Here is a 17,588-nt window from a genome sequence, read left to right as displayed (position 1 = left end):
CATCTTTTGAAACGGTTTGGTCGCACTTTAGAATAACACTGTGGAAAGTCTGCCAAAAAAAATCACAACAGGAAGAAAAAAAGAAAATGGAATCTCTTTAATATTTTTTCTCAAAGGCAGCACTCAAGTGGGGATCAACATGTGGAAACACACATCTCACAAAGTTTGCAAATCTATCAGTTTCCAAAATCTACTATAAACCACACTCTCATTGTATTTCAGCAATTTTTTCATTTGTGTCCAAAAATAATCAGTCGTATATAGGGATGCTCCGATCACGATTTTTGCAGCCGATTCCGAGTACCGATTTCTTGTTCTTGATGGCTGATATGGATCCCGATTCTGATGCTTCAAGCTTTATATAACTGATATGTTAGCTCTCTGATCAATGTTAACCTTTTTCCAGATAAATTAATGATAAAGTAATACCAAGTTCGTCATATTAAATGATATGGATACTGCTCCTAAACGAGAGAATTCTTTAGAACATACAGGGCAAATAATACATTATTCATGAAACATAACATTTTACGTCCCCACGCATCATATATGTCCTCATGCGTTGACCAAACTGCGAACGGTTAGTGAGATCGTCCAAGTTTAGCGAGTACCGATCATGTCACAAAATATGATTATCCTCCGATACGGATCTGCGGCAGACCGATTGCATCCCTAGTTCAATCTCTATGGCATGAATGAGCACAAAAGGCGATCAGCACATGGTATAACACATCCCACAAAGTTTTGTAAATGGACATACTTTGATACAAATGTAAAGTATAATGCAATGTAAGTCGTTTTGTAAGTGTCTGCCAAATACATAAATGTAAATGTGTATCAAATTCATTCAAAAGTGTAATTTCAATATGAAATATTAAAGCTTATCTATCCATTTTAATTTTATTACAACACACTTTCATTGTATGTCAACAATTGTATTATTTGTGTCTGAAAATAATACTAATATTTTTGTAAAAGCTGAGATAGACGATTGGCCTTTAAAGAGAAATAAATATTTAATATTTATTAAAATCAATAAAATCGCTGAATTACACCCCTTACAAAAAAAAACTTTTCTCTACGCAAGAATACATCAACCGGGCATCGATTGCTGCCTAATAAGCCCTTAAAAACCAGTGTCACCGTTTCCATCCAATTTAATTATCTTGAATTCCTTGAAGGTTTAAAATTACAAACGGATATTTTCAAGTCCTGATCAAATATATCCCCCGCGGGTGAGGTGTGGTCCTGAATGTGCCAGCAATAAGTGTCACAGCATGGCTCCCCATATAAAAAAACGATTAAGTTGAAGCGCCTCACTTCTTACATCCTAATCTGACCATTCCACTCTGCTATTGTTTGTTGCCTTGGTTACAAAGTCCCTCAATGGCATTTCACTCTACTGTTCCAGTAAATCAGAGAGCGAAAAAAAGAAAACCCACATGGTTTGGGAGCATGATGTTATACACGGCTAAATTTAGGAGCCGCCTGTTTCAGCACTTATCTCTCGAAAAATGTCTTGCTTTTTATCTAACATCAGACGGTTAAAATAGTACATTTACATAGACAGGCACATGAGATGAGATCTTGTGTGGGTAAGTGGAAACGAAGCAAACCACCACGTGAATGAAATCCTACTGAATTAGAGCTAGTGCTTGCTTTAAAATAGATTTGGAAGTATTCGACGACATATCCCACGCACACTTAATTCATCTGTGGATGTATGTTCAGCCTGACACAGTCGACCACATCTTTATAAATCATCGAAATGGCTCCTTCTCAAAACATAACTGTGCATCTGTCTTATTCCTCTTTGAATTAATTACCTTTAAACATTCAGCATAGATGAATGATAACAGACAAGAGATACTAGTCAAAAGTAAGCACGGCTTAGCATGCATAGAGGCCTGTCTCAGAATGAAATCATGACACGATTCAAACAAGAACTTTTCATTTATGCTACATGGCAAGGTCTAGAACCATAAAATCGCCTTTGGCTAGACTAGGGCAGGTAGGCATGTATTAATTATTGGCTAGAGTGAAACCTGGGCACTTCACTCAGCTTCTACACACTTGGGTGGGGTTGGCTGTAACTCCATCAAGAATTCGTACAAACACGCAGCCTGTCAGTGCTTGAGGATATTGCCCCATATTGATCTCTACACACACATTAGTGCTAACACAGGCAGAATGCTCGAGTCTTGGCCATTGTAATGGAAATTAATTTACACTGTTCTTCACCTGAAAGGTTGACTCTCTGGCTACTGGATTATTGAGTGCTGTTACACTGTCCTTCTGCAAATGAAATGAAAACACACCATCTGTTGACAGCCAACCATAAGAAAAACAAAAAGGACAGGCAATAACTTACAGGGACATTTTAATGCTAGCTCTCTGTCAATCAAAGAACATTTTCATTGAAGAAGAACACCAGTAGAGACAGTGCAAGACACTTCTAGTAAAACAATATCAATCTCTTCTCAAAAACACTGGGGGAAAAAGACAGTTTACCCTTTAAATGTCAAGAGGCGAGCATCTCAATGTGCTACAATGTGGTAATTCAATCGAAGACAGTCGGTTTTGTAAAACAATCTACAGTGTAGTTACCATTATATCTACAGTATACAATTCATTCTACTTCTGTCAAATTTTAAAGCTTTTATTGATTTGGGAGCCTTGGTTACAAAGTATACATTCTTGTCCTAGTTTCAACTCTTGCTTCTTATTGTTAGCTCATTGACAAAATGTTAAATGCTTTCTCATTTGTATGTCGCTCTGGATGAAAGTGTGAGCAAAATGAATTAATGTAACTGAATTTTACAGCGTAAAATAAAAGGTTTTAAACCATATGGAGAAGATCATATAATGCGTTTGATCACTGGAGTAAAGTTATCATAATTCATACAAACAATTCAAGAGAGAAATAAAAATGTCTTTCGTGGCAGCATGAATCAATGCGGAGGTGAAATATTAATCCATTTTTGATTTAAAATTCCCCTTCAAATTCGCTATTTATGGGGGCTATCAGCTGGAGTGGGGCTTTGAAGTTGCTTGATGCCACCAGTAACCCTTTCAGCAGAAAGCCATGCTTGAGTCTACTTTCCTTTTGTCTCTGGAAGGGCTTGATGTCATTGCGGGCTGCATTACTTTTTCTAGAAAAGAAAGGAATCCATCCACAGTTAATGCAACTGTGTGGCTATTTCTTGTTATTGTGCTTTCTTACATTGGAGGAAGGGGTGGTCTGCCAAAAGATGACTGACGCACTTTGGATCAATTCGGGCTCATTGTCCCCGGAGGTGGCAAATCCTGCAGTCTTCAAAAAATCTTGCAGCTGGGACATATTTAATACCACAAAGCTCTATCTTTTCTACTGGTGAATGAAGCGAAGCTCAGAGGTATCATTCTTTTAATTTAACCTGCCACAGAAATACAGTACAGTAATTTGTCACAATCACTTTGACAAAGACGTTGGACTTGTTGTTCCTTCCCTGGATATACGTGATGTGATGATGGCTCTTTAAGTTACTAAAAATACAAAAAATATTGGAGGGTGACCGAAATGTATTAGAGGGACACTACTTACAGCACAACCCCCCCAACATCCCTGACAGAATGCTAAATAATGAATGTAAATGCTGATACCTGGGTGTACCAGCAACAACACGTTCAATGAGTTTCTAAAGCAAATATGATTCTGGCCAACTAATGCAAAAAATATTTATTTTGATAAAAGGGTGAAGCTACTGTACACAAAATCATTCAGTGAGACGAAAAATTGGCTGATGATATCACTTTTTCAGCTCGTGGAGGTCTTTTTCCTTCCACAAAATCAATCCACTGTTTGAGAGAGAGCTGTACTGAAAAAGTAAATCATTCTGTTTGTTCTCTCCCCGGAAAGGTAAAAAATAAACAAACAGGGTATCTTGGGGGTTAGCTACTTATTGATTGAGGTTCTGAACACTAATGACCAACAAAGGGATATGCATAAGTGTACCACTTCCATCCATCTAGAGATAGAAAGCTATTTGCTATTCAGTGGACTCATGCATACTGTAGTTGCTCTTTGAAGCCAAAGCAGTTTTCAGTTTACTTTTCTTTATCAATGACTACAAGGTTAAAATGCTTTCATCACAGTTTTGAAAAGCAAGGCAAGACATTTGCAGAGATATGATTAATTAAGTATGATCTTTTGAGCCTTATACGTACAGTCTAAAGCTTTCGCATTCCAATAAATCAAGACTTTAATAATAAACACTATGTGTGTTTGTACTGTAATGTGAAAAGTGCATATTCGAATCCCTGAACTGGCCAGCACAACTCCCAGCAAGCAAATATAATAAAGGTATCTGAAGCTTAAATGCAGTCCACTCTAAAGGAACATTTGTCTAAGCATACTCTTTCAGTCAATGAAACCACAAAACTCTCTGGAGCCATGGCCTATTGGCAAGCATATATCCTCGAACATCTTCACAAAAGTCATGTTGCCATTGGTGGCGTTGCATTGGTGGCCTCTTCCGAGCAAACCTTTAAATCCTAATTACATAACTTCCCTGCATTCCCAACGCCCACATTTCAAATGTCAATTAAACAAAAGACCCAAAAGGTGATTATTGTAATATCTCTTTGCTCCTGTGACAACCTTTGTCAGAATGTCATGGCCCATTTCACAAGGGAAGTGATAGTGAGAGATTGTGTTTTGGCACAAGACCTCACAGAACATCAGAAGATAATGAGCACTGGAAAAAATATTTCTCCCAGTCAATGAAATTTAATTATGGGCATATGTAATGTATTTAAAACAATGTTTTCTTCACATCTGTCACATTGTGCATGGGAACTCATTAAGCACCATGCACAAAGTGACAAAAGCGGTCAACAGATTTCTACAAGCATTTGCTAAACACCACTTGAGTTGGACCCCATCTGTTCTAAGGGGCCAAACACATGACACGGAGCATAGAAGTACATCACATCATCTGCACACATTTAAAGATTGGGAATCAAGCTGTGTCATGCATTCTGACTTCTTTACGCTGTTAAACATGCTCGCTTCTCACGCTTTAACATGGTCAACTTGTTAAAAAATGAGTTGGACATATGACGTGTTATTTCTGTACTTAATACAATCCCCCAGCACTCCAACTTTCGTAAAGTTTTTTTATAATTCTGGATCCTTGTGTCGTCAAAGGGATCCTATTCCTTTTTTGGCCATGCTCCCGGAAAAGCACGGCAAGCGAAAGAAAGAGCCTGCTTACCATCAAGAATATCGGCGCTGCATCAAACTGGACTGCGCTGCAGCTCGTTACTCTTGCGATAGTTAAGTTTGGGTGTGTTTGTTTGTTCACTGCATTTCAGTGATGGGTGTTATATAAATGGTGGATATAATATGATTTGAAGATCGTTTGAAACTGATAGATGGCGCGGTCCCAGCGCTAAAAGTTGCCGGACATGAACAGCACGGGGTAAGTCAAACTAAGTCATACGTCTGTGTTTTGTTGGCAATCGCGCATACGTGCATAATGTAAAAAACACGAAGGCGTTAATGTGATATGTTGCTTGCTCGTGCTGCGGTTCCATCCCACTCTCCCCACTTGTCCCACCTCTAAAACCTCGTGTTTTCCCGGAAATAATCGTACAGCTATATTACTCTTTCATAAATTTTGATCAAACGAAATACTCTTCGAAGATATAACGTATGCAATACTACTGTATAGGCACTCAAGATTTATGTGAGATTGGCAGAAACTGACTGTGATACGCGATCTTTAAGAAAAAAAATCATGAATGTGCTAACCCACTAAGCACAGTTCATTTTTCCGTAATGAGGTGTAAGTACAGTGAATCACCGTTGTTATGTGCAACCTGATTATTTGACACCAAATATCACCGCTAGTTTTATACAAACACTTTAAATGTACATGCTTTCACAAATGGTATACACATTATGACCTGTCCATTTTTCGACATATAAAAACCGTAAATATAAGAATGAGTAATTATATATAAATGGTATTGGTGCCAGACAATCTGACTTATATACTGTACTGTATTAAGACATCATATATAGTATACTGTATATCTACTATATGTAGCTACATCTACTGTTTGATGTAAATCTATCAACAAATGTTTCTTTAAAGCACCTAATTTTGAGAAAAATCCTATTTGTGTAAACAGTCGATCCACTTTTATGCATCATGCATGAATGCATAATATGCAGAATATCTCAAAGAAACTTCCACAGGTAACTGGTTTCATTGTAAATTAATGCATGTGTCTGTTAACATATTCCCCAATGATGGCTGACGAGTTTCACACGATTTCAACAAGTGGACTATATGTTCACCACCTATTATGAATAACCTAATACATATTTTAACAGTTATTAGTAATCTCATCAGATCTCATCTAATTTCAAAATGTTATCAAGATACTGATATTATCATACTGCAAGGCATTAGTTTTGTTCTAATAATACACAGATAACAGTCTTTGGGAATATCGCAACTCATATTATTGTCTCATTACAGGTACAGACGCGCAATGGGCAGCAATCTGCAGCAGTGCGTCTTTCCGCAGCGCATCAAACAACAAGCAAATACATACATCATTCAATAAAGATAACCAGGATTGTTAAACCATATTTTCTCATTTAAAGAAATCTATTATTACGAATTCAAGAGATTTACACTTTTTCTTTTGTGTGCGTGTCACATTACTATGACTAAATGTAATATCAACGCCTATCAAGAGAAGCTTCACAACATATCCATGAAGTTGTTTGTTGCATTATTTAGCACCTTCTTTTGCAAACCTGCACATTAAAAGTATGAGACAAAATGACGCTGGTTGTTTTGCAACTTTAAAGTTATCGAATAAAGCCTACTAAACTGATTTCTTGAACGTATTACACTTAACGTGCATATACACGTCACAGACTTACATTTATCCCAGCTTTCATAAACGCCCTCCGCGACTGCAAAAACTTACTTTTCTAGTCGTATGAGTCGTAAAAATGTCCTCAAGTCCTCAGTCCACAAGTGTTTCGGACGGACGGAAGTTGTTGTCGGTGAACGTTGAGTTTTGACGGTTATTCTGTGCGCGGTACTGCTCGCGAATTCCGCGGATGTTCACCCATCTGTTTGGCGCCGGCGGTTTTTTCTCAGTCGCGAGAGGGATGATAGAGATGCGCGAGAGCAAGGAGAGAGAGAGAGAGAGAGAGAGAGAGAGAGAGAGAGAGAGAGAGAGAGAGAGAGAGAGAGAGAGAGAGAGAGAGAGGGGGGAGATAATAACGAGAGTTAATCTGACTGGAGTATGTAGGGGTGTGTCCATCTAATTAACCGCGGATATTTTAATTTGAATGATATTTGTCCTGAAGTTAAATTTCATTAAGGTCGTTTTTTTCACTATTTGAGAACTTTAGCACTCATTTCTGACTAAAAATATGATAACAAATGACGTTTTGGATGACATTTAGGACAATTTGAAATGCACAAAGAAAAACAGGCTACTTAGCAAAATAAATGATTCAAGCAGATACTTCAATTGGATTGAAATAGGATTGATTGAGCATATACAATGGCATATAAACTTAAAGGAGTTGTTAACCTTCAAATTGAAAATTCTGTCATCATTTGTCATTTCAAACCTGAATGACTTTCTTTCTTCATCGGAACACAAAAGAAGATGATATGAAGAATGCAGTAAACCGCCCACGATTCACCTGCATTGGTTTTGTGTCCATGGAAGTGAATGGAAGGCATCTTCTTTTCTACAGAAGAAAGAAAGTCATACAGGTTTAAAAGCACAGGAGGGCGTATTAATTATGACATCATTTTTATTTTGAAGGCGAACTACTCCTTTAAAGCCACCACATTGAGCAGAGGGGGTCGAACGCAGCTTCCATTGGGAATTGTTCACTGAATAAGCTATGCTTTTCGCAGCAGAGCTTGGCCCTCGGGGTCTCGGTGTCTAAAAGACTTAGATGAAACACATGTGCATAGTGTCTGCTTGAGTGGTTTCTCGTGTTCACCGAAATGCATCGCATTTCACAATAGAAAAGTACAATCGGACAAAAGGAACATGAGTCAGACATGTGAATGCTACCTTGCCTTACGCTAAGGTAAGTCCATCCATGATGTCTTTAACATCAAGTCACAATGCTAGCTTGCAACGTCTCCTACCACTGAAGCTGAATTTGTTTATCGCAGATTTTTATATCCACACTAACAGCTAAACGTGTTAAACATGGAGAAAGAAAAGGACAGTTTATTTCACAGTGTCGGTGCAACAATCTGGTTTACCGGACAGCTGTTGGCTTTAGTTCTGATCTCATGCGCTTCCCCTTTGATGGCAGCTACACTTCAGCACCATGGACAGCTACACTAGCGTCTACATATAGGGCAGATTTAACAATAGGCCTATATAACTATAGGTCCAATAGGAACTGAAACCAGAAATCTGACCCATAATAACTTTATTAGGACTGTGGTCGTGATGTAAACCTAATTTTTCTTTTAAAATCTCACCGTGGAGCAGAGATGGAATTAACTCGCTGCTTTTCAATATAGGGTAGTGCTTTTGTTGCATTACAGTGCTCATGCACTGTTAACATCACCACATTACACAAGCCTGTGTTACTATGGTTACGGATTATCACAGGCAAATATGCACAGCATGGATATCATGACTGGTGAAATGGAAGGGAGACAAAATAGTTTTTTCATCATACATTTTCATCTCAGAAATATAATGCGATGATTGTGACTGTCTGTATTACTGCAAAAGTGTTCACAACAAGATTATAGAATGGCCATCGAAATGTCTTATTTGGAAGTGCATCACATTGCAGAATTAAAGAGTTCGAATCCAAAGTTGAGAACCCTCCAAAATTATTTTATTCAGTCCTACATGTTATACTTCAGTTTCTGATGAAGTCACAAGTGTTTTGTAGCCTATCACGATTAAAACGGCACACGTGCCTTAAGCTCATGCATATGCAGTTAGTATCCACGTATTGGATGTCTAGTAATTCGACCTGAATTCACTTAGTCCGTAATCACCATGTGAAAGAGCAGCTGCGGGGAATGTAGTATAGAAGAGATTGTTTGAATTTATGAGGAAAACATGTGAAATCTGCCTCAGGGAGATGCTCCGCTGTCCCATGTGCACCACTCCTAAACTACATTCCGTGTACGTCTTGATTTTGTAAACCCACCAAACAACGTGTGCAACATGATCGCAATCCCTGGGGACTGTTGCGTGCAAGGATTCTTTTCTATGAAAGCCAAAACAGGAAAACTTATTTGGGAGCAGTTGTTCATCCATGATTTGCTGATAATAATACACTAAGATTGATTTGTCGTGTTGGGTTGTTGCAACCTATGGTTGGGTCACTTGTGGATATATTATACATTATGTAATAGATCTTGCAATACTGCAAACCAAAGGTAATGCTTGGTAAAAAATACATGAAGCATAAATGAAAGCTTCAACTGAAAGCTAGGTAGATATGGAATTTACATTATTATGTCACTTCTGCACATACATCTGCAATGCATTAAACTACAAGGCAATTTAAAGCACTACCCCCATGCCACATTACATGTAGGTCACAAGCTGTGACGAACAATTCAACTTTGACCCTGTGAATCACAGCCAACCATATGCCAATGATTCAATAACTACCACTATAGTATAGGTGGTGTGGAAGCAAAAAAAATCTAAATAACGTTGCTGAGAGACCGATTTCCTGTGTATCTAGAGAAACTGAGTTTCACAACACAACACTTAAGGCATATCATGGCATTCAGTGAATAAAACTACCTCACCTGTCACCTTCTGTGCATGTGAAAGAAGCCAATTTTTCAAACTTTCACAATTCAAAATGTGTACGGAAAAGAATAAATGTGAGCTGAGTTGTGAAGTGATATAAGTTTCACTTTAGATGTCTGCAGTCTCCCCATTTTAGAAATCTAATTTCTGAACATTATTCTCCTTCTATCATCCACTCCACAGTGTATCACTCTGGGCCAGTCTATCGTGCCACACTATTTCCTCTGAAACTCCAGATCATAATTTCTTTCCTCTGTAAGAGATTTGATCTTGAAATAAAATGCAATTGCAAGAGATGTATTGTTTTTAAAACATTTCTTCAAATGCTTCTTCAAACCTTAGATGGTTTGGTCTCGACACAAGCATTGACTATTATAATCATCCACAGCCATTTTCTCAAATAGCGCTCAATTAGGTGTCTTTAAAAACTTATATTTAAGTTTCAATTAAAAAAATATCATACATCAGCACTTTAAGCCTGTAATTGGAGAGATATTTCTCCCAACAAAACAAATTGTTTGTAGAAGTCAATATTTCATTGATGGGTTGACCTGAGTCAGGGTCTGTGTCACAGTAATTTATAGATATAAATAAACATTGCCCATGGAGAATTGTCTTTATACGTCATATAATGAATAATATATTGAATATTAAAGCGGTAAAATTAAGCAAAAAAGCTCTAAGTGATAAAGTAGCGTGCATTTTATAGAATTAAAAACAAAACAATTTAAAAACAAAACATGCTTGTGTTGAATTCTAGTAGGTACAAAGGGATTTACAGCATAACAGAAACGACTAAGTTAGCATCACCCTGAAACTCACTGACATTGTTTATGTGCCTGCAGCATTTCACAGTGAGCAAAGACAAGGCTCAAGGTAGTCCACATAGATATGATCTTCACAGGACCTGTTCAAACAACGCGTCTAAGACAACAACAAAATGCACCATATTTATAACACAAGAAGAAGAACCGAATAAACACCACAAATTCCAGTGACAAGATACGTCAAAAGGAAATAATTTTTTCTCATTTCAAAATCGTTAATAGTCATTAAGGGTCGAAAATTCCACCGTTATCTCTATGAAATGCTAAAATACAGAGTAAACGTCGCCTAGGATGTAAGTAATAGTCACCGCAGCAGACTTGTTGTCTGCTGACAGACCTTCTCCAGCTTCCAGTGTCATCATCAAGGCTCATTTACATTCTGCAGATATGCTTATTTGTATCGACTATAAAAATGATAAAGTTCGCAACGTTCCATCCTGGCAAACTTGTACCAGCCGGCTAACACAAATCACTGAAATCTGTCACAGTGTGCTTATACACTGCAGGTATTCACAGCCAAGATCATCTGGTCTATTTTTATCCACCGCATATCAAATAAAGGCCTCCTTTTCCTCTCCTGTTCTGCATTGGCAGCTGATAGCGGTGTGCGAAAATACCGAAACACATATAGATAAATTTTTAAAATGACTATTGGTATTTGCTAAAGCAAATGATCAGGATCAAGAGAAAGATGCTAACTAAGTGTGCTTTTAATTTATCCGACTTTGATTTTTGCCTTACAATCAAACATAAAATACAATAAAAAATGTATAAGGAATATACTGTAAATAAACTGAAACCGGAGGTGCTTCTGGACCATTCTGAAAATGTATAAATAAACAATAGATTTATTACAATAATATGTAGGGTTTTTATTTAGTTCAGTAATACACTGATTTATCTTTAACGGTGAAAAAGGAGCATCATAACAATTAAAACAGTGATTAGACTATGACTGCTTAACAGATATCTAGACTATATCTTTCCCTCCAGTATGTTATTGCATCATCGGTGTATCTTTTCAAAGTGCCATTGACTAAATAAGTATATTTAAAACGGATTAAAGCTAACTCACAGATAGATTTTCAAAATAAAAGGCCACTTATCGGGGACAGATTTGTGATGGAGATCTTAGCCTCATTAAAAGTGTGAGCGAAAAGGCACTTTTTAACCCACAGCCTGCCAACACAAATCTCCAGAGAGACCCTACAACTGCTAGAGAAATCACCGCAGTGTAATAAACCCCAGATGAATACACCCCCTCCTCTACACACAACCGTGATTCACAGGACAGTTAAATAAAGCCCAGAAACATTTTCAACAACCTCCAAAAATAGCACCTGTATTTCAGTGTACTGCAAAACATACCATAATATATCAAACCGGCATAAAGTGTCAGCGTGTGGATGTAGCCTGGTCAGCTTTTGTGGGAAAAAAGAAAGTAAAATGAATACTAATAAAATAATATGATGGAACCGAACGGAATTGAAAAGAATATAGGGCTGTCAATCTATTAACCGATTAATCGCATCCGAAATAAGTTTATTTACATTTAGACATTTTGCAGATGCTTTTATCTAAAGCGACTAACAAAGTAGGGCAAAACAATAGAAACAATTTGTGCAAGAGAAGAACTACTATGCATAGGTCAGTTAGCCTACCACAGTATACCAAGTTAAGATATTTATTGGGGAAAGTAGAAAATTAGTAGACGACTGTAGATCAGATAGGTCAGATATATAGATAATACTTTAATTATGTCTGTGTACAATGCATATTTATTTTGTATTAATAAACACATACACGCATATATTTAAGAAAAATATAAAAATAAACAAACCTTTATATATAATTTCAAAATAAAAAAATCCATCTTTTTTCTATGTTTTTGTTTTTATTAATAAAAATGAATCTGCACAGTACAAAGACATATGTTATGTAAACAAGATTTTTTATTCTGGATGTGATTAATCGGGATAAGTCGTTTAACAGCCCTAAAAAATATTATTGTTTTTATACAGGTTTCTACTTTGATATTTTTGAAGAGCTCACAATGTTTACTTTTTTGAGGGACTTCAACATTGTTTTTGTATATTAAACTGGAACAAGAGGAAACTCTTTAACATTAAAAGGATTTTGAACATCAGTTTTGGCAATGCTTTCAAAATGTGCAAAAAGCTGAAAATCTGGTAATCCCAACTAACAGCTATATACTGGATACGTATTCTGATTTTAGAAGTTAAAAAGTGTACGGCAAATAAAATTTGATGCCAATACTTTTTAGGTGGTACAATTCATTTTAAATCTAGCACTCGCTCGCTAATGTTGTTGACAGATTTGTGACTTCCTTTGGAGCATTAAAATTCATGTCACTTTGACAACTGTGTTAAGTTGTCTTTGTGAAGGTATGTCACTGTCAAAATGGGACGAACCTGTCTCCCTACTGCCTTCTTTAAATGACAAATCAAAGCTTGACAAGAACAGCACGTAATATTCTAGAGGATTTAATGAATCAGTGAAGCCCTGGACCCAACGCATGATTCCTTTTTTAAAGATGTATTTGCTCAATCAATCACAAACTAAATCTATACTGTAATGCACATAATGATTGTTTTTTACAGGGAAACATAGATTTTTTTTGTTTTTCTGTTATCCATGTGAATGCTTGACTGCATTAGCACATTTAGTCAAACATGCACACAAAATTCACAACTGCGTCTGAGAAAAAGTGATGGTGTAAGTGTGAAACCATGTGGAAATCCAAAAAGTGCACCAGCTGTTAAGTCCGGGCTTTGCCATTAGAGTCTGAGCGACATTTCACATCTAAACATCTTGTGGCAGAAAAAAAATGAATCTGTCTGACACGTTAGGGAGAGCAAAACAGTGCTATCTATAGCCTAAAATCCAGCATGTAGAATATACGCAAATATCTCCGAGCTTATTTTCTGCAGCATTCAGCATCATTGTTCAGCAGGAGTCATAATAGACTTTATCTTCATACAATAGCATCAAGCTACAAAACAGTTGACCAAAAACCCAAACAATGTTTACCAGATCAAAACAAAATAAAAAATAGATGCCCAATCACTAAACTTATGGTCACATCACGGTCAGTCTTTAAAACAAATGTACCACCATCGTTCACAGGAACTGTGGCGTTTAAATCCCGAGTGATTTAGGCCAAGCCAATTATGTGATGTCATTCATTGGGGTTCTAAATGTAAAGGACATTTAAAGCCACTGACATCATCTTGGGCAGCATATCAGTATTTGCATAACCAAACAGTCACTCGTCTGCCTTCTGTTGCTCAGGCAGAGGTCCAGAAATCAGTTCGTTTGTCAGCGATGTCCCTCTGTCCCAGAGGAATGACATCATGACCACAATAACATTCCCGGCCTTCCGTAACTGATGTCTCCAATTCAACCATCAAATGACGTGACTTGCAGATGGAAAATCTGTTTTTGCAAATGTAATTTGCGTAGGATGGGGCACATTGGCTATAAACGTTGTTAAAATGCAGCACAATCTGTTTCTTCTTAAAAAAGGAAAGCCAAAACGGAAATCTTTTTCTTTAATCTTGTCTCCAAGAATGGTTGCTATGGTTGAAGTCTCTGTGCTGAAAAGCATCTTTCTTTTCTCCTCAAGTGTCTGAGGACGTCAGAGATGTGCAAATAGCCTGAAATGAAAACATTCAAAGCACATTCAAAATACAGTCAGAGCATTATAACCCTCAGTCTCTAAAAACAAGCATTCCACATGAATGCATCGCACAGGTGAGATGAAAAGTTTCAAGGACACTCAACAGCGTGGTGACTTTATGTTGCCACACTGCAGATAATGTAAATATGGTGAAGAGCATTACACTTCAATACTTTCGCTCGAGCGATCATCTTTACTAAGCTGTGCTTATTATTGCTCGTAGCTAATTAAATCCTACATCGGTCGTATTAGAACAAACTGCTCACAATCTTTATTAAACATTATTTGAAAGAGATTTTAAGGTTAGGGGATAGATCTATCTAAATGAGATTTTCAGCTCCCCGGGGGCTCTACTTCAAGCCTTTCGAGAAAACGCTACAAAGAGATCTATCAGAATCGCTTCTTTCTCATATCCATTGCTCATCTACATGCAAAGCACAGATAAAATATAATAGCATTTGCATCTGTACGTCAACATGCAGGTTTTAGGCTTTGTGGAGAGCAGATTAGGATAGCAATATGTTTGTTAAATGTGTTTTATTACAACGCCTGGATTTCAGGGATTGAATAAAGTGTACATTTAAATGACAATGGTGTACTAAAAAAAAGTGTGCCCTGCTGAAAAAATACAATAGTAACTCAGTTGAAACCATCACAAAAATGTTTATTATTACCAAGTTTATTTTTGTTGTGTTTTGGGCATTGTTCCAATATTGCCAGATATCACATACCAGTAGAGACCATTAAAGTTTCAATTAAAAACAATACAATTCCCCTTTACACCATTAAATCCATTACATTTTCCGTTGTGTTTTGGGCAGGATCTGTATTTTTTTAGAAAGGTGGTTTTCAAATGTTTATAGTCCCCCAAAATGCTGTTGTCATATAAACGGACATCTAAAACCCATAAAAGGTTTTCAGTTTTTAGTTTTAGAAACACTTTATTATAAACAGCCTCATTTTGCTTACAGATGGCAATGTTGTCAAAGGGATCCAAGTTTACACGGATAAGGAAATGCGTAATACGCACATAATTGCACATTTCACCATTTTCAGAAATGTATGTTTTTAATAGTTTACACAGTCGATAGCAGCAAAAAAAGTTTGCTATTTCAAGGCCCTGAATCATTGTGGTCGTGTAGTGTAAATGAAGCGCTGAAATCTATAAAATTCCTTTAAACTTTACCTGCTTAGCATCCCTTCACCACTGCAATCTAGACCTGAATCTGTATACGTTTGTATACATGCATCCTAATAATTATTTTATTTATAATTTGATGAATTACAGCAGCTATATAACCAATATAAACCATATGTAAGTATCTCCTCTGCTTATAGATCAACATTGACTATTTCAAATTGCACTGAAATTTGTCTGGCCAAGCAAGTAACACACTACAACCACCCATTCCACCTCAGCATCATGCCTGTGATGTTTATATGGGTAGGCACCACTTGGTTCCTTCCAGTTTCTGAGCATCATTAAGGGTCGAGTTGCAAAAGGCTGTCCGCAGGCTCTTGTTTTAACCCAATCAGCATAAGTACGTCCCAGGCGCTAATGATGCTCTTTATTGCAGTTCATTTACTCCTTCCACATCCCCCATATGTCCCTGTTTCCTTTATTATTCCTGTAGACTTTCCTATGCAGCAACGCCTACTCTATTATCCCAAAGAGCGTGAGCTTGTGAAAACACATGACTGCTGTAGGGAAGACAGTGAGAAGCCCAATTAAGTCTCTGTAATCCCGCTGGAAGTGCATTATGGGGACAGACCTGCCAACATCAGAGGTGGACCTTCTTTTAAGGATAGGTTTAGGGGCAGTTTAATTTAAGAATACCATTCACATTCACAACTCTTGAATTTGAATTGATGTGAGGAGGAATAGATGACTTTTTTAGTGAACTGTCTTTTTAAATTATGCTATGTGCCCAATCTTGGATCAATGTTTCATATTTTTTTATACATTTTTCTTTTTAGGCCTTTTAGGGACAATGAGTCAGACTGCAGATTAACAAATAAAACTAAAAAGTGAAACAGACAATACAGCGCAGGTGCATACTCCATTTTTCTCATTTATAAAGTCATAAAAGAAATCCATCACCCTTCTCTTTCCACTGCGTTAGAAATCCGTTATTTTAGTTTTTCAGAGTAGAAGACGGGCCATGAATATTTGAGATGCAGGTGATTACCGTGAGCCGCGGGCGCTGCCGTGACGGGGAGATACAGTAGGTCTAGCTGCTTCAGCAGTTCCACATGCGTGCCTGTTATCATCTGGGGAGGAGAGTGGCGCGGCGTCCCATCTCAGATTGAGTGCCGTCGACACCCACATACAGTACTTCATCTTACAAAGCAGTTAAGTGAGCCGCAACTAAGCTGACATCTTGTAATGAAAAGTTGGAAAATATGTCTAACCCGACACGTTCTGCATCTTTACCGATATTCCAATTCAGCTTAATGCCAACAACTGGGTTAAGGGACATGTGAGGACTATGTTTTTTTATTTGGCAAGCACGCAGCGGTGTGTTTGTGTGTGTGTCCTGTCTGTCTCTCGCCTGTTTTGAAGTGCACCTAGTTTCCCTCTTGTTCCAATGTCGTTCCGCCCCCTTGTTTGTTACCATGGACTTTGATCATAGACCACACCCATCTCATCTGTTACCATAGCTATTAATTGATTCTTTGCCACTTCACTTGTGTCTTGTTATCTTGTGTATATATGGTGCCTGTGTTTCTTGTATCGCTTGTTGGTTATTGAATGTGTAGTCATATGGTTTCCTAGTCATAGGTTCTGGCAAGCGGCGGCATTTGTTATGGATTATTGACCACATTTGGATTTATTAAAGACTTTAGCGGCACTTAAAACCTTCTCCCAGTTTCATGTTTAGGGCGATATTGTTACAAGTAGAAAACCTTTATTTTTTATAGAAGGGGATGGGCTGAAGATCGATTAAGGACGACCGTGCTGGGAATGCCAGATTTAGCTGATGCCTTTCTCTTGGAAAGTGCAGGGACAGGTACTCTTGTTCTACAGTGGTACCAGGTTCTATAAAATCTAAAAGTTACTATTTTCAGTGTTATCGGTGCATTTTCAGAGACTGCCCCAGAGAATTAGTCATCCTGTGAAGGATACATTACACGCATGCGGTTTTACCCACCGGGACTATGTCCACTATGGAAATAGAAGTCATATTGTTTAAGTAATGTCCAGTTACAATTCTTAAACGGTCCCA

General features: G+C 37.5%; 1 protein-coding gene across 3 annotated transcripts in view; it reads right to left on the bottom strand.

The window, feature by feature from the left end:
- The window catches only part of camkvb (CaM kinase-like vesicle-associated b), a 36,040-nt gene extending 19,115 nt beyond the window's left edge, over positions 1-16,925 (bottom strand). The window contains exon 1 of one of the 3 annotated variants that reach the window (XM_079482555.1): positions 16,551-16,925. In XM_079482555.1, coding sequence (XP_079338681.1) covers positions 16,551-16,702 — 152 coding nt within the window. In that variant the 5' untranslated portion in view covers positions 16,703-16,925. Of the gene's footprint in view, positions 1-6,990; positions 7,169-16,550 lie in introns of those variants that run through there. The other 2 variants (XM_079482556.1, XM_079482557.1) reach the window with 2 other exon arrangements.
- Positions 16,926-17,588: the final 663 nt, after the last annotated feature.

The sequence above is a fragment of the Barbatula barbatula genome (genome assembly GCF_947034865.1).
Source record: "Barbatula barbatula genome assembly, chromosome: 20".
Taxonomy (NCBI): Eukaryota; Metazoa; Chordata; class Actinopteri; order Cypriniformes; family Nemacheilidae; genus Barbatula; species Barbatula barbatula.
The sequence above is the reverse complement of the archived record's forward strand: the minus strand, read 5'-3'. Positions and strand labels throughout refer to the sequence as shown.